The 24298-nt window shown below is 38.4% G+C and overlaps 1 protein-coding gene across 3 annotated transcripts; it reads right to left on the bottom strand.

Annotated features, from left to right (window-relative positions):
- Nucleotides 1-20: 20 nt before the first annotated feature.
- mast3a (microtubule associated serine/threonine kinase 3a) lies at nucleotides 21-20589 on the bottom strand. 3 transcript variants are annotated; one of them, XM_057335139.1, is made up of 27 exons: nucleotides 20443-20589; nucleotides 18283-18314; nucleotides 16017-16093; nucleotides 15696-15765; nucleotides 14593-14668; nucleotides 12618-12772; nucleotides 12200-12275; nucleotides 11805-12014; nucleotides 10184-10285; nucleotides 9905-10037; nucleotides 9761-9795; nucleotides 9577-9662; nucleotides 7656-7864; nucleotides 7418-7556; nucleotides 6115-6247; nucleotides 5682-5847; nucleotides 5450-5551; nucleotides 5203-5325; nucleotides 5015-5118; nucleotides 4729-4904; nucleotides 3839-3957; nucleotides 3551-3745; nucleotides 3052-3278; nucleotides 2750-2872; nucleotides 2536-2672; nucleotides 2243-2421; nucleotides 21-2060 (listed from the first exon to the last, which is right to left on the bottom strand). In XM_057335139.1, the coding sequence occupies exons 1-27, from the start codon at nucleotides 20566-20568 to the stop codon at nucleotides 1285-1287; spliced, it is 4086 nt and encodes a 1361-aa protein (XP_057191122.1). In that variant the 5' UTR covers nucleotides 20569-20589; the 3' UTR covers nucleotides 21-1284. The 3 variants fall into 3 exon arrangements, with proteins under 3 accessions (XP_057191122.1, XP_057191121.1, XP_057191123.1); XM_057335138.1 differs by having other exon boundaries at nucleotides 3551-3748; XM_057335140.1 differs by lacking the exons at nucleotides 18283-18314; nucleotides 20443-20589 and adding an exon at nucleotides 17484-18013 and having other exon boundaries at nucleotides 3551-3748.
- Nucleotides 20590-24298: the final 3709 nt, after the last annotated feature.

Consider the following 24298-nt stretch of genomic DNA (forward strand, 5'->3'; position numbering starts at 1 on the left):
GGCTCTACAACATTTATGAGTGACCAAAAAACATGCAGTCACAATAAGCACTGAAACCAGAGCAAATCATGAATTTGCAACTTGTTTAATGTTTGAATTCCAATCTTTACAAACAGTTGATGGTGAGTGGATTTAGTTTAGGAGCTAAGAGTTTTTTATCCAGGCCAAGAAAAACCACCTGCAATGCTGCCCTTGGAAAATATAGCTACTACACAGAAATACAAATGAAAAACTACCACAGTACCATATAAAAGAAAACTAAAGGTAGCATGTGAATGAGGAAATAGTTCAACACCATTCTGACAAGTCCGACAGGGAGTGCAAGTTAAAATTCACAGATGTCTGAATTTCATCTTTTTAGTTTTGAATAATAAATCGGAAATGAATTTAAAGCAAATAATTACACTGACAGTTCATGTTACGCACACAACAAAGTTCATTTCCATAATTTCTGTATAACTGAACAAGTCAACATTGCAGAAGGTTATCGTGCAGAGGAATATGAGATTTATTTATTTCATTTTACGCAGCTGTTGTGGAAATTTTACACAACTCAAGACTATTAAACACTGAAACGCATAAAACCACCATTTAAACGTGTTAAGGATTACATAGGTAAAATAAAATCAGTTGTGCAACCAGTATATATATAGCAGAAACACTGCAATATACGGTTTCAAAACATTACAAAACATGACCATACTAGATTTTGTAAGCCATTTTGTTCATTAGCGTACTGAGAACAATTTTTCTTATGTAAACATGATACACTAAAATGCCAACACTGGCCCAATGGCTTTTGGTACTGAGGGACATGACCACATTAATGCGAGATACATTTAGATGTACATACATTTTGACAAAACACCAAAGATAAAAAAGAAAAAGTTCTCTGTTAAGATGTCAACTAAAATTTCAATGACCAGTCATCACATAGAAAAACGTGAGAGCAAAAGAACCTCAGCAGGGCCACGTATGTGCAAATTCTTAGAAAGCGGTCCTACTTTATCTTCTTTCTATTACTGCCTCGCAAAACAAGCTACCTTCAATGTAATAAATAAACTCTTCCAAAAATCTATAAAAGTTCCGCGTTCTACCTGAAAAACCTAAAACAAAAGTCAATCCATACGACCATTTTAGAAAAGACCTTTTGGCAAATGAATGACCTCTACTTACAAATCTTCTCCTATAAATCTTTCGTCCTACCCCTGTCTTTTCTCTGGTTATGCTATCACGGAAGCACCTATTCATCGGAGTCTCACAGTTTTCTGGTCTTATCTACGGCTAACACCCCTCATCTTTCTCCCTCTTCTCCTTTAGCGTGGATCCATGCTCACTGGTCCTCTCAGTGATACCCTCAGTCTGTGTTGCGCCGATCCAAGCTACTTTAAAACGAGGCTGAGACTGAACCGGTGTGGATATCATGACCTCTTTTTCATCGGTGTCATCGAAGCTGACCTCCTGAACGGCTTCCTGCTTTTTAAATGAATCTCGTCTCTCCGATAAGTTTAGCTTCCTCATAACCACCACCTCCTTTGGGTCCCTCACTCGCTGACCAGCCAGATATAGGCCTTGTCTGGCATGGTCACCGACGCAAACAAAACCTGAGGCAATGTCACTCATCTGTGACTCAAGTTCTTCAGTCTCACCCTGGGGAACCTCTGCAGTGTGCCTTTGAGAGAAGGCCCTTTTGTCTCCATGTTGCCTGTCCGATGACTGAACCCTGTTCAGTAAAGGCGAGCGGGGGGATTCTGCACTGCGGGGACACGCAGTCTGTCTGACAATGGTTGGTGGGGACATCATCTTATTATGAAATGAATGCATGCTTTTAGGAATTCCAGTAAGAGACGATGGAGAACACTGTGGAGACAGAGGCTGTGAAGAGGGATTGCAGGCGAGGGGAGAGGGGGGAATACTGTTGTTAGACTTGCAGCGGCCTGCTTTGCTGTAGCGGAGGCCAATCTTAGATCCCAAAACGTGAAGAGAACTTGGTCTGCTTTGAGGAATTGGTGAATTTGGAGAGCTTGAGCATGGTGAGGAACTTTGTGGAGAATTTGAATCTGTAAAACAAGTAGAAAAACATGCTTTTCATTACATCATTTTAAACTTTATTATCCATTTTAATATTTTTTACATTATTTTATATGAGGGATAAGGTTCATGATTTTGGAAAAAAACAGCTACCAAAACAGAATAAATCGATACGCCGTAGTTACTTTGAAAATAAAGAGATTGTACATACCACACGACAGATCTGGAGCTGGGCTTCTACATGGCGTGTTGGGCCCAGGAGACAAACTTGGTGTTGGAGAATCCGACAAGCTATCATTAGGCGAGTGCTGGAACCCCGCTGTGAAACTGCGACTATTCTGTATCCCTGGGCTGTGTTTGGGCAGCTTTTTCAAAAGGCTGCGGCGTTTGCTAGAAAAATCACAATATCAAGTTAAGGGTTGAGTTTAATTTTAAGTCCCAGTGGGACGCTGCGTGTTTATAAAGTTCTTGAATTAAGAAGATACTACAAAACATCCTCCCAACCTGTCCTGACCCTCTTTTCTTTTGCTCTTTTTACTGCGTCGTGCCATCTTCCCCTTTGAGCTGGTCTTTCTTGCAGGCCCGGTTTTAATGGAGGTGTTCTCAAGAGGAGTTGTCTGTAGGGTCACTTTACTTCCACTCTACAAAAAAATGAAAAGCATCGTCGAGCATCTTTTTCGGCTGTATAACTTATACTGTAATTCCAGATTTATCTCACTTTCAGTAAAAGCTCCACCACATCAGTGTGTACCAGACCCTGGATAGACTCTCCATTCACATGAGTTATGAGGTCACCAGCCCTTAGTCCAGCCTCATGAGCAGGGCTGCCCTCTTCAACACTCTAGATAAACGACAACACATGTATAAACGGGTCATATACAGTATATATATATATATATATATAGTATATGGGGAATAAATGGTGACAGAATTTTCATTTTTGGNATATATATAGAAATGGGTCAAACCATCAAATAACTTCATTATGACTGTAAATTACATTTCATCCACTATACTCACCCAGACCATGTGTTGCACTGAATACACATCTGTGTCCCCCATGTAGACTCGAATGGCACGGAGCGCGAACCCGTACTTCCTTCCGGAGCTGTGGACGACCACAGGAGGTCGAAGGCTGCTGGCGCTGAGAGAGAGGTCTCGGTTGGGGGAAGAGTCCCGAGATGAAGGGTTGGATGAGAAGGAGTGCGAGGACTTGGGGCTTGTCTGGATCCCACCAGGGATGTCATCTATACGATGATAAGGAAATCATGACCTTACCAACAGTGTCAACCATACTGACACCGTGTATCGAACACTGTTCATTTCTATAGAATCATATTTTTAAGTAATGTTTTTATTTTTATAAAGGTCTTCCTCAATAAGTTCCACTCAACTGTTCATTGTTTTCATGATACCACCTGCTTTACTTGTTTGTTGCAGTCACATGAATATCACTTGGTATCAGTGTGATGGTATCACATGACGGGGCATAGACTGCACGAATACATTATCTCCATACCTGCTGTTACGATGAGGGAAAGGCCAGACACAGACGCAGACTTAGGGACTTTGCATGTGAATGGTGATCTTGACTTCTCGGTGGGTTCCTGCTGAAGTCCAAGGCGACGTGGACCCTTGTGGCCCCTGCGATTAGCAGGCCTAGTGCCAGTTGAGTTGCTGCGCAGTCGTATACGCTGAAGATTTGATACGAGTCCTACTGAAAGATAAAATAGTGAGCATATGTAGATTATTAGCTGCACTTTGATTTTACAAAATGCTAAATAAAATGTAATGTACAAAATCTTACCTTCATCCTCAGGAAAAGCAAAGTGTGGCATGGCCTCAAGGCTCTGAGTGCTGTTTAAAACTAGAGGACTAGTGCCCCTCTCAGGCTGGGATGAACTGGAGGACGCTCTTGGCCTTGGACTAGGGTTAAATAAGTAAAAATACAACAATTTTAATAATTTAAAAAAGATTATTGCCACTCTCAGCTTTGCCCTGTTGCCAACGGTCACTGTCGCACATGTCGCTAAGCTACCATTGAAATGAATAAGATCATGTTGCTCTGTTGCTGCTAGTCTCTGGCGATGAACGTGGCATTATTAGTAGTAACTAAATACTTCATACAATTTTTTTACTGGCCCATCATACGATTTTAACAGTAGGCATTATTCCACACGAAACATTTTAAACAGCAATATGAGCATATCACATGTTTATCGCACGCTTCTTATCACATCACACGCAAGCTAAAAAAATCATATAAATAAATCGTAGCTGTCGGACAGAAACCTGTCGGACGGTTTACACTACTTGTATTATAAAATGCATTTACTATGTATTTTTTAAATAAACATTGTCAAAGTTGATATTGTGAGTTTTTATATGGTCCAACACAAAGATATCATTATATTATTAACTTTTACGCAAAATCAAGCTCAAACTGTTTTTGACCAGCAAATGGTAGATGTGTTTTTTCTGCATAATTTGAAGGGTCAAGCAAATAAATAGTTTAAAAAGGATTATATTGTGCAAAGTAACCGTCTGTAATTACTTCTAGTTTATTCAGTATATTTGAAGTAGAAGGTCAAGTTGGGAACACTGCATTCTATTCATACAATTCATGTGCATTCTGTGCACAATATACAAGTAGTATGCCATTTTTAAGATTACAGTAGTATGCTGTTTTTTGCTCACCTGCCCCTCTGGCCATCCTGCTTCCCATCACTGCTTGGCAGCTGTCTGGGGGATTCTCCTGGAGAGAGCAATGAATGACCATCCCATCTGTCTTCCTTCTCTTCACTGCAGCTCCGCTCAGAAGACGACAGGCTCAAGTTGGAAGGAGAAGCCAGATGCTCTGAGCTACTGTAAACCTGATTTACATAATAAAAACAAGTCAAATCACCCAGATCCTTAATGCATTAAATGATTATTCTGCATAACAAGCAAACGCAAAATGCTGGTGTAACATTAGCTGCTTCACCATGCTGAAGCGGTGCGAGCAGGAGGAGAACTTGATCTCCTGATAGGATTCGTCATCGTTCGTCTCATCGTCTTCTTCAGAGTGGTGGTACCGGTCAGAACGTGCTAAACGGCAGAAGAACAGAAGGTTGGGTTACGTCTGCATAATATATCAGAGGTCATCATAATAAGAACAAGAGTGCCACCTACTGTCAAAGTAGCTCGTGTCTTCATCAGTTTCAAGCTGTGGAATGAACTCTGCTTTCTGCCTCAACAGCCCGCTCCAGTCCAGACCATGGAAGAAGATGTGATGTTTGACTTCTGCTGCTCCACCTGTGCATTACATCACACACGATTCAATTGCCAGTCTAAATTAAAAATCTATCATAAAAAGTGGATATCTTTATCATCAACGGGAATTTATTAGGGCGAAAAACGGCCTCTTATGAACACGCACCGGTGCCCAGACGCTCCAAGGGACTTTGTCTCAACAGTTTTGTGATCAGGTCTTGAGAATCAGCAGGCAGTGCATCATCACCTTCTGGCCACTCTATTTCATCTGTGAAGTAAGGAATATACACAAACACATTATCATAAACTAGGTATTGCTGGGCTGTTCTGGTTGTTTGCTTGTGTTTTCTAGGGGTTTAGAACAAACCCTTACTTATAAGCATTGGTTCAATTCTTACCGCTGACCACCTGACCAAAGAGCTCTTCTGGTGTGTCTCCAAAGAAAGGGACACAGCCCACCAGGAACTCATACAGAATAATGCCCATGGCCCACCAGTCCACGGGTTTCCCATAACTCTGCCTCAGGATCACCTCCGGTGCAATGTACTCTGGAGTGCCACAGACCTGGAAAACGACACAGGCAGTTTAAAATGACAATTTCGGTAATCTGTGCTTTAGACAAACATTTTGTTTTCTACTTTTTGAAGCTCGACTATGTTACAATTTGTAATAAGAAGAAAATAATATAGCGCAACATCAGGGTGAGTAAATTATACAATGATTTTATTATTTGCTGAAATTTTTTCATTTTTCAGTTTATATTTTTTAATATAAACAAACACAATATTTACAGTATTTGATGCGAGTTACTCATGTATGGTGATGACTGACCTGTTTATCAATGAACTCTCTTGTGTCTTTCTCCATGTGTTCCTCATACATGTTTGTGGTCATATTCATTAAACCGATTTTAGACAAACCGAAGTCAGTCAGTTTGATGTGCCCCATTGCTGTTATGAGTAAGCTGAAAGAAAAAAAACGACACCCAAACCATGAATGCAACAGTGTACCTCAGAGCAGACATATTTTGTATGCAAACCCCGGAAGCGAGTTAACATTTTAACACTTCCGGTTACATCGCCCCAAAGTCAGAGGGTCTTTTAAAAGGGTTTTCAGATCTGTGGTTAACAAAACATCGAAATATTTTCACATTTTAATTAGGGCTGTCAAACGATTAATCGTGATTAATCGCATCCAGAATAAAAGTTTGTGTTTACGTAATTTATGTCGGTATACAGTGCTAATTAATTTTGTATTTATGAACACATACACATAAATGCATTTATTTTAGAAAAATATAAAATATAACAATTAATAAAGGTTTATTTAGAATTTAAATTATTGGTAAATATAAATTAATACATTTAAATATTTCCTAAATATACAGACAAGTATATGTATGTTTTGTGTTTATAAATACAAAATGAATATGCACTGTACACAGATATATATAACGTAAACACAAACTTTTATTCTGGATGCGATTAATCGCGATTAATCGTTTGACAGCCCTAGTTTTAATCTATTACAAAGCACAGCTGTTATAACCCGCTCATGTTTTTTAAAGATTCATCATGTCTTAAAAATGGTGGTTGCTAACAAGTTGCTAAAAGTGATTACATCTTTTGGCGGGGACGTTAGACGTCATCACGCATATAAATCTCACAAATAATGCAACATGGGCACAAATCTCTAAAAAACGTGGATGGGGATTCATTCATGGAGTAATGACTTGCCAGGAAACACGTTTTTAATAAAGTTTGAAAAAAGTTGTCATAGGCTTGCTGGTGGTGACATTGATATCGAGCGACGGTAGTGTAGTCTGTTTATAGCCTCATTTTAGCTTTTTACTTTTGCGGATGGTACTAATGCTTCAAAAGTATCAAATGTTGTGTTAATTTGTAGATTATCTTGATAGACAAAACATGCAAGTATCATAAACCTTTGTTAAATCACAGAGCTTATTTTTTGCCATCTTCCAAAAGTCTATGGGAAAAATGCATAGGCTTTCGGTCGAGGGAACCAGTGTGGCACTAACTTCCAGGTTGGCCTACAAAAATACGTCATCCCTGCACCACTCTATATCTGCAGAATGTGGAGTCACTGCAGATTTCATCAATCAAGAAGCTCTTACTTGTCAGGTTTGAGATCTCTGTGTACGATGCCATAATTATGAAGATACTCTAGTGCCAGAACTGTCTCCGCAAAGTACATTCTGGCCATGTCCACTGGCAAAGGACCCATATTCTTTAGCAAAGTTGCACAGTCTCCACCTGCAAGGTGTAATGTAACATTATTATTATTATGTGTTATTGCTCAGAGTGTAAAAACGATAAATGCAGAATAAATGCAGAAAAGGACTTCTGACTCACCCTCCACATACTCCATGACCATGCAGAGGTGGCGTCGTGTCTCAAAGGAGCAGAACATGCTCACCACAAAGGGGTTCTCTGCAAACGTCAAGATGTCTCGCTCCACAAACACCTGCTGGATCTGGTTCCTCAAGATCAAGTTCTGCCGGTTGATCTTCTTCATGGCAAACCGTTGCCGCGTCCCGCGATGCCGCACCAGGTACACTGCCCTGTGAGTCAACTCTTGAATTAGGATCAAAGCTGATTGGCAGTCTTATGGCGCTTTTCCACTCCATAGTACTGCACGGTACGGTCCCCGTCTCTGGAACTCTCTCCCCTTAAAGATTAGAATGGCCCCCTCTGTGTCTGTTTTTAAGTCTCTGCTAAAAACCTATTTGTTTTCTTTAGCCTTTTAAGTACTGGACTTGGGTATCTGTTAAAATTTTAAATGTAAATTTTCCTATGTGTGCTTTGACTTTGGTCAGTCAAGTGGCTGTTGTAAATGTGCTATACAAATAAAATGAACTTGAACTACCATGCAGTGGAAAAGCGCCATTAGTCAACTAGTGACCTCAATTCTAAGTACTCTAGATATTAAGGTACTCAAGTGGTTTTGCTTTTGGACCCAAATTTTACATCAGACATCAACATTACTTAATCGCAAGTTGTTCAAACAACCCAACAACTCAAGTATGAAAATTTGTGTTTAATCTTTTTGTTGTCCACAATAGAGCCCTGCATTTCAGCCCGGGCCCAACGGGCCCCGACTTATTTTCGCCCCTCGGGCCGGGCTTCGGCCAATTTTTACGTCATAGCTCGCAAGCGGGCCGGGCTTCGGGCTTGTTTTAGGCTTGTCCTCCTTTTTATATATTAGACATTCATTAATATTTCTAATATACTGTATATTAGAAATTCAGTAAATAAAGAAGCGATAAGAAGTTGATGATGGTCAATTTAAAACATTGAACAAGTTTACATATCACGCTGACACACATTACACATTCTGCTTGCGCGCAGTTGCGCCCGTGCGTTACACAGGTTTCCCTCGTCCACTATTCACCTCACGTGCAATGGAGAACATAAAGAGAAAAATGGCAAACTTAAAACACAGAAAAACTGAAAAGAGATGGTTCTTGTGGCTGTACCTGTGTTAGGAGGCTGTCTCGTTTTCTGTTTGGGATTAGACTTTTTTCATTGGTAATTGTTGCCTAAGTGTAAGGTAAGACAATCTGCATGTTGTTGTTATTATTATTATTTTAAATTGTTTCGATTTTACACGTTTTTGTTTGTTTTCAGCACGTTGTTCGCCGTTGCAAGCAGCAGAGCACCTCAGTTTATAAAAAAAGTGTCCTTTTACTGTTGTGGTGATATTAAACTAACATTGTGATATGCTTAAATTGCTTTTTCTTTATTTAAAAAAAATCTTTGGATTTTATTGCAGGCAAGACCAGTGTTGATTTGATAGACTAAATTGATCAAGCGTAGTCAACTCACCATCGGCCGCTAGCCGCTTAGTCGTCCATTTAAAAAACAAAAAGTTTAATTTACCAAACAAAAAAATGCTCCAAATTTTTTTCTAAATTAACTTAAAGGAAAAATATATATATAACTTCTTTGCCATTAAAAAAACAAAACGGAACTATTTTAATGGCTGCAACAGTAGTACTGGCTGTGTAATGGGATTAAAAATAAATTAAAAAATCGGGCTCTAGGCGGGCTCGGGCTGAGAATTCTGATAAGCTTGTCGGGCAGGGCCAGGCTCGGGCCTGAATGTCTCGGGCCAGGGCTGGGCTAGGGCTCTAGTCCACAATCCTTTAGAACTGACCAGCGACCAATTTTGGGCCCTGAATCACCAGCTGAGAACTTCTGATCTACATTTAGTCAGGGTTCTGTATAAATATTAAATGTCTTTTGAATAACTTTGCATTTAGTGTGAGCTTACCCATAAGCCCCATTACTGATAAGCTTTATGGTCTCAAAATCTCTTTCCAGGGGTTTTCTTCGAGGCGTTGTGGTTCCAGGACGATTCTGATACAAAACAAGAAACAAAACACTTACTTGTGAACAGAACAATACAACTTTTATTTTCAACACACAGATTTTATGCCAGGACTTTGTTTTGTTACCTCTGCAGTGTCATCCAGTTCCCTGGTTGGAGTTTCTGATTTCAAAGAAAGGAGAATATCAATCAATTGTTAAGTTATTACTTTTTATTGCTTGACATTAACATGGACAAAATGATATTTGGATAGTATAATATGCGTTTATACCCTCCAGAGGGTCTCGGGTGAGACCGAGTTGGCTGATGATGTAACGGGGGATGTCGGTCTTGATCCCCTGACCAACTTTTGCATGACCTTCTGCAACTTCAAGCCGTTGATAAAACTCTTCAGGGTCAAACTCCTGTCAAATAATAAAAAAAAGATGCGTGTCAAACATTGACAATGACGACGAATATGTAAATAATTACAAAAGAAACAATTCAAGTAATTTTCAACGCAAAACATATCATTTCTTTTTGACACAGAACTAGTTAGTCATCATTTTACCAGACATTCCAGAAGTCTTGCTGGCCTGGAAATAATGATGAGAATCTTCTTCACGAGTTTGACGATAACAGTCACTTCCTCACTTTCAGAGCGCTCATACGCCTGAGGAAACACACACATACAGAGCCAATGCAAATCAACTCTTCGAGGCCAAAACAAAACAAACTTTTTGCATGAAGTTTGGACTGGAGGATTTGAACAGAGGCTTAATAAGACCCAATTTATCGTGACATGCATCAGATGATGATAACAGAGAAAAGTTAAGAAAAACCCCTCCAGCTAATGATGACATTTTAGATAAACAACACATTTAAAGGATTCATTTATCCAAAAATGATAACTCTGTCATTATTACTCTTCCAAACCCAAACCCGCATGCTTTCAGAATACAATAGGACAGTTTTTGAAGTTCATATGACTCGGAGTCTTTTGACGTCATGTGACAACCTTGAACAAACCAAAACTGAATTAATTATTTCCTACTAATAATTCATTTTTTGCTCCACAGAAGAAATGTTCTTTATTGAGTGAACTACTCCTTAAAATCAAGTACACAAAATCCAACTGGAAATGAAATTTCTTGTACCACAACCTGTTTTCTCTCGCTTAGTTTGCTCAACCTCTTTCCTTCATTTGCCTTTCATGACTTCAGAAGCATGAAGCAAAAGCTCTTCAGGGAGACAACACAGTCTCTAACTTGCCCTAATTAACCATCTTTCCTTTTCTAGACTGAACATGCTTGGGTACACAACCGCAAGACCCAGCAGATGACTAGTGTGCAGTTCTGCCTCACTCGTTCCAGCACAACCTCATATGACAACAGTGGCTTGGTATGAGGAATGAAGGTTGCCAGTTTATTTTATAACAAACACAGGGCCACGTCCTTTTATAGATACACGGCGGGGACTCTCTGTATCTCCATTATGTTGCTGCAACACAGCATTTGCTCAACATCATTTTCAGAGGAAAAACGAAGGGAATTTCATATTAAATGGAATAACTTCAGCTTCAGGGGTCTTGTGTCTGGAGTCATGAGGCTCTCCGTCAATTCGTATTCACTGCTCTTAAAGGGATAGTTCACCCAAAAATAAAAATTCTGTCTTCATTTATTCACCTCCAAGTTGTTCCAAATCTGTATAAAAAAATGTACAAATGTATACATTTCTTAGTTCTGATGAACACAGAGAAAGATATTTGGAAGAATGCTTGTAACCAAACAGTTCTTGGACCCCATTGACTACCATAGTAGAAAAAATGACTTTATCATTTATTTGTTCTGTTGAACACAAAAGAAGATATTTTGAAGAATGTATGAAAGCAAACAGTTCTGGGGCACTTTTGACTACCATTCTCATTTTTCCTATATGGTAGTCAATGGGGTCCAAGAACTGTTTGGTTACAAGCATTCATCCAAATATCCTTCTCTGTGTTCATCAGAACAAATACATTTATACAGATTTGGAACAACTAGAGAGTGAGTAATTCATGACAGAATTTTCATTTTCGGGTGAACTATCCCCTTGAAAATAAGTCAGTAGTTGTGATATTTTTAATATACACACAACAAAAACAAAAGACCACATAATAACAACAAATTAATGATTTATAAACTAGTGTCTACCTCATGCAGCAAATTTTCTATTTTTTTCTGGAGTTCCACGAAGTAGCGAGATGTGATGAGACCCTTCCTAGACTTCTCCAGGCAGTCTCGGACAAGCTCGACCAGCTGGTGCTGAATGAAGCCCAGCACGCCGTCGGCAAGAGGAGGAGCGCTGTCTGGAGAGAAGTCTGCGATCACGGCCAGCAACCTCCCCTCCATCTGAGCCGTGGCCTGCGGGAATGATGAGATGCTGTGAGACTGCGTAGGTGACTGCCATTTGTTTTGTCTGGAGCAACGAGGCAGTCAATTTTCCCACAGCCACAATTTTAACAAAGTAAACAACACGTGATGACATTACACCCAGTGTTGGTCGCGTCCATAATGAAAAGCATGTTTAAATGTCAGAGCTCAATTACCTTGGGAAAGCGTTCTTTGTAGACATGATTCATCATCACAATCTCATTATCAAAAGACCCACACGTTCGCCCAGGGCTACAAATTAAGATAAGGACATTGTTTAGTCAAAACTCCAATACCAGTACAGTACCAGTATTATTCTATCAAACTAATGTGATAGGTGGAAACTGATCATTTATTATTGAATAATAATAATCGAATAACCATATGCATGCATATGGTTTATAACTAGTAACATCTGTTGTTGGGTCATATCTTTTTTGCCATGGTAATTTAATAAAATCTACGAAATATTTAGACGATGCATCCAAACGTGTCGAGTCAAGCAGATAACGGCTGCTATGTGACGTTATCAAAATTCTGCCAGTCAGATTTCTCCTTCCATAATCTTGTTTTTTTCCAACAACAAGCAGATACCTAAGACTTCTTGAGCGAGGCCGGAAAGGTAAGAGCTGTCCATCCTCATCTGCCACACTCTCCGAGCTCCTGAAATGCTTGAAGAGGCGATGGAGGTCATCTGGGGTGGGCTGGGAGGGCAGCTGGTGCAAGAGCTCCTGCGAGGAGGAGGAAGACTGGAGTGCAGAGAGAGAGAAAGAGAGGTTAAAATCCTAAACATGTGGATTTGCAATAATAGAACACAATATACAGTATTGTATTCTAGTAGCCAGCAATACACTCCAAAATGGACTTCTGACATAAAAAAACACACGCTACATAGCAAGGCAGGTCATATTTGGTTTAGAAAGCTACAGGGCACTTTCCATTAGCCTATGGTAATTTAAGGCCAAGCTAAACTCAGATCTCTGATAGAATAAGCACATGACAGGACAAGCGCTTGGAAGAAAGCAGAGGAAAGTTTCACAGCGTCCTTCTGCATAAAGTGTTCACTGACACTAGCTCAATAGGACATTGTTAAACAAGGCTGACCTCATTGCGTGAGCCATGAATAGCCATATTACATTTCAAAACAGAGAAAGGGTCCTTTTCTAATGAATCCCCATAAAATAAATCAATTAATTGTTCCCAACATCCACCACTACTGTGAGTTAATCAGGACTGGCCAACAGTATTAAACCTATATTTAAATAAGAAGATGATGGGATTACTGGAACACTGTGAGAAACATTAATATTGAAACAGATCACCCATCCACAAAGCTCAGGTGTGCAGAACTACATTAATAAGCAATTCTTGCATGCTGTCTGTGTATTTATCAGTCTCTTCCCACTGGCTTACCTATGATTATTTAACGCTTTCCAAGAATTGAAAATAAATTAAATTTAATTGTCAGAAAGCGGGTTTCCATCACTCTGGTTTTATTCGCATTTTGAAGTTTCGCATCAGAAACGAGTGATGGAAACGCCAAATTTCGAATTAAAAACCCTTAATTCGCAAAACGTTTTTACGCTCGCTTGAGGTGGTTTTTCATTTTTGCGAAAAAGGGTTAAGGCGAATAATGGGAGATGGAAACGCATTTGCCGAATAAATTCCTCCAAAAAGTCACGTAATTGCACTATGAGACGGCGTAACCTGACTAACCAGAGTACTGATCTTGTTACACAGCATCAGAAATATTATTATGGTCATTCTTAAATACCTGAGCAAAGTCGTCAAGTATTTCTGTAATTGCCTCTTAGAACTGTCACAACTGTGTTTCCCAAACAGCAGGCCTCCACAAAAGCACCGCATTTATTGTGTTTCGTAATCGTCTGCTTGTGCAAGTATTATTCTATATGAAAATCATTATATTCAGTGGCTTCTCTTACTTTTCTTACTGATATTTAGTGGCAGTTTATTAGGAAGTGACAGTTGACTATTTGGATGGAAACGGTGCTTGTTCGAAAATGTTTTATGCGATATTCCAGTTTTGCGCATAAGATAAATTCGCAACTTTGGATGGAAACCCCGCTATTGTATAGCTCTGTATAGAATGAAATAAGGTGCAGCGCTGACTTGTTAAAAATACACATAAACATAAAACAATAAACAGACTCTACAGGCAATAGACAAATAAACTATAAAAGTGAATATAAAGTAAAAGAGAAAAAGTATATGGAGCAAGTACAAACATAAGTAATAGAATAAAACTGAATATGTGACTGTAGCTGAATAAAAGTGATAATAAGTAATAGTATTGCACAATCCACATTTAGCAAAAACAGCATGTATACTGTATAAACAGAAGTACAGATTGAAATAGAATAAGTGACTTTAGCTGAATAATGTAAAGAGCAAAAACTATCAATATACAGACACATTTCTTACACGATAAGATGAAACAGCAGTGTTGTATGCATTGTTGCAGTAACAGTAGGCTGATCAGTGGAAAAACAGGCTAAGAGAAGGAAAACAAAGAGCATCTTTTCAGAATAAATGAGAGTGGCCCACTCACAGAAACAGCAGAACTGGGTGGATTGGTTCCATATCCAGACGAGACCGATGCCACAGACCATCTTCGGGTATCCGCTCTAAAATAGGACAGAGATAGTAAGACACTATCATGCGTGTCCTGGAAAGGAATATTCAGACATCGCACGACAGAGTGTAGGTTACTCCACAGAGGTAAGACCAATGACTGGTCATCAACTCAGGTCGTGTTTATATGCAGTGTTCAAATCTTTTAACAGTCTGCTATATGATAATGACAATAAAACTAATAACTGAAGTGACAAGTGATATAAGTTCGTGTAAAAGCTTTCCCAAATAAGCTATGACAATAAGTGACGCATTGTATTAACAGTTGCTTAGTTCCTATTTCTGAGGGGTAGCCACACCGACACCAATAACCCAAAAGATTTATATCCCACTTCTTTTGTATATTAAATAGCAAACAAGTGCTGTAGACTGAATAGACTGTTTTCCTACATTCAGAGCTGAATTTTATATGACTGTTTCCCCATCTTCCACACAGAAAATAAAAAAGCATGTCAACTGGTGAAGCATCACAGAAGTCATTAAAAAACAAAGAATGTGTTTTGCACTTTTCAGCTGCAAAAACAGAGAGAACTTGTTCGCATCAGCATTTTTGCTTTCAGTGTGGACGGCAAAGATGCTGGTCACTGAAATCTTCTTATATAGTGCTTGGTTAGGACATTGCATTACATATATGTGTCACAGGAATCAAGAGGTATAGAAACAGATGCCTGTTTTCTGGGCCATAGAGAGATGTTGATAGAGTCCTATCCTTTCAGTTGTATGAGCAAGCTTTAAAACAAAAATGTGAATAAAACCTCCGTACATAATCAGGGCAGCATAAAGTCAAGAAGCTACACACTGTCTTCACTACAATTGCTATGACTAATGCCAAGCTTCCCATCCCCAGCACAGCCTTGGGGGCAACTGCAGCAAACAGAAACTAATAGGCCGGCTAGAAAGCCTGCCAGCAGATCACACTCATTCCTTGCTTTAATAGTGTCATTATGAAAGGGCAGGTAAGATGGAACTGAAAATACCAGAGTGTACAAATCTGGACACATTTGTAGTGTGGTGCCTTACCTCCGTATAAACGGGAAATTAACCGATGGACTACTGGAGACATTTCTGGGACTATCCAGTGGGCTGCTACCTGCAGAAAAGACACATTTTTTGATAAACCTGCACATAATGTTGGTTTGCAGTGTTATTGGACGCCACAGCAATTCTGTGCTGAGTAGTGTTTATGCAGTAAAATTGCCGGCCACCGACATATTTAAACAGCGGGTATGGCTGTGCAAGCATATTGTGCTTGTCTTTGTTTATCAACAATGACAGTGTAAATCAAACATCTGTCATTATCTCAATTAAGCGAGGAGCAAATAGCGGTATAATCATAGGTACCTGTTTGGAAGGGAAGGGGTGAGAGAGGCCTTGATAGGGTAGGAGAAGGAGCAAGACTCTTCCTTTTGTTTCGGTTACTGTGGACAAAAATCTTGGTGTAATTAAAAAAATACTTTTCCCATCTCCCATCATTAACAAAGCTGTTAATAACCTTATTATTGGACCACACTTGAACATTATGGGTGTACAAACACATTTCCAAAAAGTGATAGTTGAATAGTTAAAATTCTTTCCTCACTTACTCATCCTCTTGTCGTTTCAAACCTGTATGACTGACTTTCAGCAGAACACAAAGATACACAAAATATATTTTGAAGAATGTTGGTAACAGAACAGCGCCGGCGCCCATTCACTTCTACTGTATGGACACAAAACCAATGCAAGTCAATGGGGGCCATAACATAATTTCTCAAAATATCTTCTTTCGTGTTCTGCGGAAGAAAGAAAGTTACACGGGTTTGAAATCAAATTATGAAGGTATTTTCATTTTCAGGCGAATGATCTTTAAGGGGACAGTTCAACCGAAAATAAAAATTCATCATTCACCCTAATGTCATTCAAAACCTGTATATGACTCTTTCTTCTATATAACAGATCTTATGGAAGGAAAGTCATTCAGGTTTGTAATAATATAGGTGCGAGTAAATTACAAAATAATTTTGGATGAACGGGATCCCTTCCTTAGATAAAAGATGATTTTTTTATATATATATATAAACTGTCAGTATATTAAACCATATATTAATATTAATTATATACATATAATATAAAATGAATATATTGAAAGAATATAAGAACTTGCTTCCAATATATGGAAATGTATTATTTAATACTGTATATTATTGCATTTTATTTTCCAGTATATGCCCATATATTTTGTTGCGTAAAGGCGACGTTATTACAATGCAAACTGTTGCATCTAAAAGCTTTGAATGTTGACTTTGTTACCACCGTCTGGCAGATTCACAAATGATTAAAATATAAGCCCTAAACATTACTTCAACAACTTTACAACATTTTGCAGGACTACAATTAAGTGCATGCTTTAAACCAAAATGCAACAACAAAACGATCACATAGGCCTACAGATGGTGGCGGTTGAACTGTATGAGTGTTAAACACGAGAATGTGAGTACTCGCCGCCAACACAAGACAATGAACAGCAGACGCTTACAGCCTTGCATGGGCCACGTTTAATGTCGGAAACAAAAACGGGCTGGGTGGAAAAACAGCGTACGTACGCTGTCGACAACGGGATAGACTGCGTTTAAACGCACTTATTTGAAAATACAGTGCCGTTTCGGTGTTTAAAAGAATCTATTTTCAAAAAAACTATCGCGTTTCTCTCTAATGTGTCTGGGTTTTTCCTCAAGTTGCACCAAGTTTGTAAATTACGGCGCAAGCTCGAAGATGAATAGGCTAAACGAATCGCCATCACAATAGGAATACACTCAAACCTATAGTTACCTCTTGGGTCGTTTCACTAAGCCTCCCGAAACAAACTGACTTTTGTAACTCGGGCACACAGTCCAGTAATTCCGATCAGACATGATGTCGATACGCCCGTCTTCTTTATGCCCGCAGTCAACAAATCCTCATCGATGATAAAGCGCAACATTGTACAGAGAGAAAGCAGCGATGGTTAACGCAGTTCCCAAACAAACTCCACGTCGACGCGGACTCCATTGCTTATAATACGACGGAGTAAACAGAAAGCGCCTTATGTAAAGCAACACTGATACCATCATCGCGTTATTTTTTCACAACTGACACATTAGCACATTGCTTTGGAATATGCCATCGTCTGGTAATACTCAAGCCTTGTCACGGCACCGGTGATTATCCATCGAAGCGGACGTTCGCGGAGTTAAAGATGCACTAAAACCAGCATAACGATTATAAATTGAAGGCAACAATAAAAGAAAATCGGGTGTGTGGAGTGGAGGAAGCTGTCATAGAGCCTAACTGAAAGAAGGGTCACGGTGGGGTGTGAACGTCACTGTGCCGGGGCCACTAAACCCGCCTCCTTTTAACGCGCACAGATGTCCCATACTAAACCATTTCAATGCTGTTAATATAATACTAAATCCTTTAGCATGGGTTTAACGCTGGTTTCGGTATCAAAAGGTAAATATTTATGCCTTTTAGTCTACACAGGGCATTAGATTTAAGGTGCTTAGGAACTTAGAAAAGCTAAATGAAACCTAATGACCATAAATGTGGGGTTAACAAAATATTATTTTACAATATTGAGAAATCTACTTACATATTTCCTCTCCGTGGAAGGCTCAGTTCCTTCTGCAAAGTAATAAAGATTGAGTTCATTTAAGTGAGTAACGTTTAAGAGACATAACAGTTATACAAAAGGTCTGGGCCCGGTTGCATAAAGCACCTTAAGTTTTTCCCTTAAGTATGACACTTAAGGGGTGATTTTCCTTTACCAAAGACAATAGGAGAATAACTTAAGTAAAACTTAAGGTATACTTAAGGACACACTTAAGGGAAAATTACACTTAAGGTGCTTTATGCAACAGGGCCCTGGACTATTTTATTTTAGCAAAACATCCCCAAAATGCAGCATCTGCCAATATTGCATTTAATAAAAATGAAAAAGGATGGGAAAGGGAGACCTTGAACCTCATGAGATTCATGGGTGAGCAATTCCAATGTGTATACACAATAATATATATTCAGTTCTATATGAATCTTAATAACTTAGCAGCAAATCTTTGTGACAGTGCTTTTCAATTCACATCTGTGAGGCATTTAATGTGGACGTTTTAAACCAAAGATACATCTTAAGAAACAACTTGATGTATGACTTGTATATAACAAATAATGCAAGCATTGGTGTTTTTCGGTTGTATAAAGTCATTCTGAACTCAAGCCCAGATTAAGGTACACATGAAAATGGAGTTTTGAAATAAAAGTTGTCTATGTTTTCAGCATTGCCTTTTACATCAAACAGCTTTTTAATTGAACGCTAATTTTAATGCTTTTTATTAGGCCTATGTCATTGCCTCAGGGTGAAGAATGATTGTTATTGTGCTTTAATCTTTGGAAAAGGCCATGAATAAACAATCGTATAATTTTACATGTTGTATTTCACAGAAGAGAAACTTTACATGTTTAGAATGACAACATTAATTAATCAATATAAAAATTGTTATATTGTTTAATATTCCTTTAATTTTTGGGAGATGCTGCAATAGCTCTTTTACAAATACAAATATTCAGGCTAAAAGCGAAGGCTTTCAGTAAAACCATTGATGATGGAGCACAACCCATCTCATTGCTGAGATCCAATATTCAACCCTATTGACCCTGTTTACTTATGGATATGCTTTTGGATATCAATTTGCCAACACTGAGAAGAAGGAGATGCTTGTGTCCTCTCATCTTGTTTCAAAAGGGGGTAGCAGGCGTTTAGTGTGTTGGCGCGTTTCAAAGGGACTGTCAATGTAGTGCTCTGTGTTGAATGCAGAATGGCCAAAAACAAAGGTTTTCTTGTGTCTTTTACTTCTTTTGTGCCCAATCTTTCCTAAAGCATGTATATACACTATTTATAAAGTAAGCAGTTGGCTGTTCTTACTGAATGATGTGTTAAAAATATGCAACAACAATATCTTCACTTGCTTAATTTAAACTGCTGTGGAAAAGAACAACATGTTTTTTACACTGCTGCCTTAGCTGCCATAGGTTAGGTGAGCATATGCAAATGTAGCTGTTGGAACACAACGAGACATGTTTTTTATATCAGAGTAACAGGTTAGACCTGACATGTGAAGGCAGAACACCAGTCAGTCATCATACCGCTTATATATTTAATGCTATTCATATTTACATGCAAATTCACTGTGCAAAACACATCTGAAGAGAATCAAGTCCAGGCTTAAATAAATTGCTCAAGGATGGTCAGGAAACCACAAATAGCCTATTGGAGAAAAGGATGAAAGACAAGTCCATTCAGTCATACACAGACTGGAGCATAACGATTGCCTTCATCACCATGGCAACAGCCGATGAAACGTGTCGACTAATGTTTTGTCATCATGAAACGTGCATTAAATCAAAAGCAAAGACTAATTTTTCACCAATGTTACAATATCAAATACACACGTTTGTTTTATCGAATTATTAATGTTAGCCTAAATCTGATCAACATAGAGGATGCACTTTTAAAGTGTGACAAAAAGGAGCGTTTATTTACAAACACACGCCAGCCACTTACGCGTTTTTAAAAACGTTATAAATCACACGTATGCAAATGTATGCTAAACGTGTCGATTCACAACATTCCGAACCACACTGCTTAATGGAGTTTTCGTCTTCTTTCTAATCATATAGACAATGCCCTTTTATTTTACAAGCCACTGTTTTCAAACTATAAATGCTGCCGTCCGTTTCAACATTGTAAAAATCTTACCTGAAGACCACGTCGTCTCAGTATATTCGGCTCATCCATTATGAAGACAGTAGTCTGTATTATGTAGACTATGTTTACTATGGGTTCATTCAACCCATGCTTTAGTGATGAATGTCTGCCACTCATCAGACAACTAACCCAGTTTCCTCACCCGAGTCTCCCTCAAACACTGCTGTCACCTGACCATGGGAATATCTGTAAACGACCAATCAAATAACGGATGTGTATAATTAAATCTATATTTCAGTAAGCTAGGCTTTTGAGCTGAGTGAACTAGAGTGAATTTAAATGCAAATCGAGCATTATTCCACCAACTTTTAATTCTGTGTGTTAAAGTGTGTTAAAATGAATCTTAATTTAATGACAATACATTTAAAGGGTCCTTGTTTAGTCTTTTTATTTTGTTTATTATAAAAACAATTTAGCTTTGAAGGGATACACCTAAAAATAAAAAATAAATCTTTCATAATTTATTCACCCTTATATCAGTTTAAACCTGATAACTTTCTTCTGCAGAACAAACACAAAAAAATATATTTTGAAGAATGCTTATAACCGAATAACACTGGCCCCAATTGACTTCTATTGTATGAGCACAAAACCACTGAGACATTTTTTTAAATATGATATCCTATCTCTGCCATGAGGGTTAACAATTACAATATGTTGGAATCTATTTGTGGGACATTTTCATTTATGTTTAAAGTATTCAAGTTTTATTTATTACATTTTTGGTAGTGTAAATAGTATCAAACATTTCCTTCAGAAACACGATGCAATAATTCGGGAAGCCTGGCACTGTCGGTCATGTGGGATACCGTGCGCTGATTGATTAATGCGTGTCACCAAGTGTCACCACAATCCTTTGATTTAACAATAGAACATTGATTTAAACAACGTTGCAATACTGCATGAATCCCTTTTTGTTCCTCTTCTTTTATGCACAGAATCCAGTCATTTTCCTTTGTTTACAAGTCGTAAATAATGTGGACTATTTTATTCACAGTCAAATGATTTTAAGCACAAATGATAGAATGAACTAGACAGTTTCCTTTATGTTTCTAGTCATTTTTTTATTTTTACTTTTTTAGTTCTTTGTTGTGGGAATAATAGGAAATGCATGTTTTTACAGTCCACTGCTTTTTGACCTTTCCTATTAGAGTGTGTGCCTGATGCACTGTGTTCCTGGAGCAAATGCTTGTTAGAGATGAGCGTATAGCCAGCTATACACCCTGAGCTCTTCTCTGCCCATGTGTCCACCCCTATGCCATAATTATATTTCTGGTGTACACCAAATGTATGGATTTTGTCTAGAGTGACACATTTACACAGACACTTTAGCAGTGATGTGGGATTTTGTGAACATAATAAATTTATTAACATTTAGGATTGATATTGTTGCATTTTACTATATAAAATTAGCATGTCATCCTTTTTCCCTCAAATCTAATTCAATAAGCAAAGGCTTTTAAAGCTGCCATAACACAAGCAGTTTCTGCCAATCTCATATTAATATTGAGTACCTAGAGTAGTATTGCATGCTTCGTATCTTCGAAGAGTATTTAGTTTGATCACATCTATAAAAGAGAGAAACAGCTGATCTTGTACACACACACACACACACACTAGGCCTACCGTACCTTTAAGTGGCTTAACCAAAGTGACTTTGACATATTAAAAGTTCTAATAAAATTAGATAAAAATGACAATTATTAAGTTATATAAAACATAACTTTTATTCAACCAAACAGAAATGTTTTTTTATCATTTCAACTAACTTTTCAGCCCACAATATCCAACTGAATTAACCAGTCTTTCTAAATGAGCAAAGCTCATTCACATCTTGCGTTCTCTGTGGTTCACTTTAAATGATTCAAGGATCTCTTATATTCGCTAGTGACTGAAAAGTTCAATAGTTTAAATGAATCGGTTCAAATGAGTCATTCGTGTGCGATTCGTTCTGAACGCAATGTGCGTTCATACTGGCGAACTCGCTGTGTACAGTATACGCTGATTCAACGATCCAACTGCACAGCTAAAGACATTACAATGATGTACGTCATGTTAATTCAATAAATGTCAAGAAATTAAACGTACTTGGATGCAAAACAAACAGCCGTGAAACACAGGCTGGCTCTTGTTCTGCAACTCTTTTTAGCGCGTCAGTGTGCTGATAACGAAACAGCGCCTCCACTGTGGCGTAATGTCGCAACTGCAGTTACAAATGACAGTCTGTTAAAGGTACAGTGCGGGATGTTTTGTATGATCTATTAACAGAAATGCAATATAACATACAAAACTGTGTCTTTAGATGTGTATAAAAACCTTACGTAATGAAAAGTTATGTTTTTATTACCTTAGAATAAACCAGTTGTATCTACATAGGGAGCGGATTTGTTATGTTTTGTACAGTAAGCTCTAACGGACAAACAGCTCTACAGAGCGCGTTTCGTATATGTTGGTCTTCGTGTGTGTTTTTAGACGCAGCTTGCGTCATCACTGAGTTGAAGACGCACAAAGTAGTAAGTCGTATTTGAACCACCAGATGTGGACATCTGTGCTATGGTAAAAACTTAATTTTTTCATGTCACAACAACATTCAAGGTTGTTTCGTGGAATCGCCCTTTTAACATGTCTTATTACAAATACATGAACACATTTGACACCCTTGTGCAGTGTGCACTTAAAAACCACAATTCAGGAGACAGGACATAAACAATTTTAACATAGGCCTATGTGTGATAAAATCATGATTTTCTGTGTAACGCTTTATATAAGGACTTCTATAAAATTGTATGGTTAAATTGTCTGCCTATGTCCATCTTGACATTTGTATATTTGATTTTGAGAATTAAAATATTGTTTGATGTAATTAACAGTGGTTTTACATTTTTAAGGGTGTGTGAAATTAAGTTTCTGAAATTAAAAGCTCTGTTTTGTCTCTGCCCTTAGGAATTTGTTTTAAGGTTAGAAAATCAGTGCAACAAGCATTTGAAAGATAACCGTTCAGTATCATCCAATCATGATAAACATTGCGCCTTGGCTCCAGTGGGCAAAGAATTTAATTGGCTGAATATTGGCGAGAAGCGTTTTGCTTTCCCGCATTTGGGCAGTGGGCAAGACAGTGGCGAAAGATTCTTGCGAAGCACTGACGGAGAACTACAAATTAGTGGAAATATTCTTTAAAATAAATGTCTGGGCACATTGGTAAGTTGTATTAAACTGTTTTCATTTTCTCTCTATTGTAGCATTAAATGTTATACATAACTTTTATTGCAACGTGCCACGTATGTCATTGACTTTGCAGGACCCACAAACGTTCTTTATAAAAATTGTATACATGTCTAATATATTAAATGTATATGCACCCACAAACGCTCGAAGCCAGTGCGCATAGTGGGGCAGCTGGCAGCGAGCGTGCACTAAGCACACAGTGGGTAAAAGCACCAACAGCAAACGCTGGGAGTGAGCGCAAACAGTGGAGGCAGCAGGCAATGAGCGCACACATCCCGGGCAGCTGCCTAAAATTGCAGCGATATGAGCTTGGCTATGCTGCAGCAACAAACAATCAACCCGTGTAGTCTTGTGGGCGTGATCGCAATTTGAAAATTGTAAATCCTTTTTATAGCAATGTAAGAAGCTCCACTCTCCAAAACAGCATGTTTGGAGTTTGATTGGATAATAAGAATAAATAACTGGCCATTGTGGCCAAAGCGCTCCGTTTGACTTTTCCGAGATCTTCTACTCTTCCCTGTCGAACCCGGAAGCTAACCTTACCCACTGAACCATTTCTGAATTTGAATCTGAATTTCTGTGTTTTGAAATTTTTATATATTATTTAAATAATTTCAAATTC

The sequence above is a fragment of the Triplophysa rosa genome, linkage group LG5 (assembly GCF_024868665.1).
Source record: "Triplophysa rosa linkage group LG5, Trosa_1v2, whole genome shotgun sequence".
In the NCBI taxonomy this organism is placed as follows: domain Eukaryota; kingdom Metazoa; phylum Chordata; class Actinopteri; order Cypriniformes; family Nemacheilidae; genus Triplophysa; species Triplophysa rosa.

Excerpts from the sequence above, each read along its gene's own strand:
- mast3a (XM_057335138.1), bottom strand. The coding sequence starts at position 20,568 with ATGAGTGGCAGACATTCATCACTAAAGCATGGGTTGAATGAACCCATA. Across the intron at positions 16,094-18,282 it reads CTTCCACGGAGAGGAAATAT|TAACCGAAACAAAAGGAAGA; the intron begins GTAAGTAGATTT and ends TTTTGTCCACAG. Across the intron at positions 3,279-3,550 it reads TTCCCTCATCGTAACAGCAG|ATGACATCCCTGGTGGGATC; the intron begins GTATGGAGATAA and ends ATCATCGTATAG.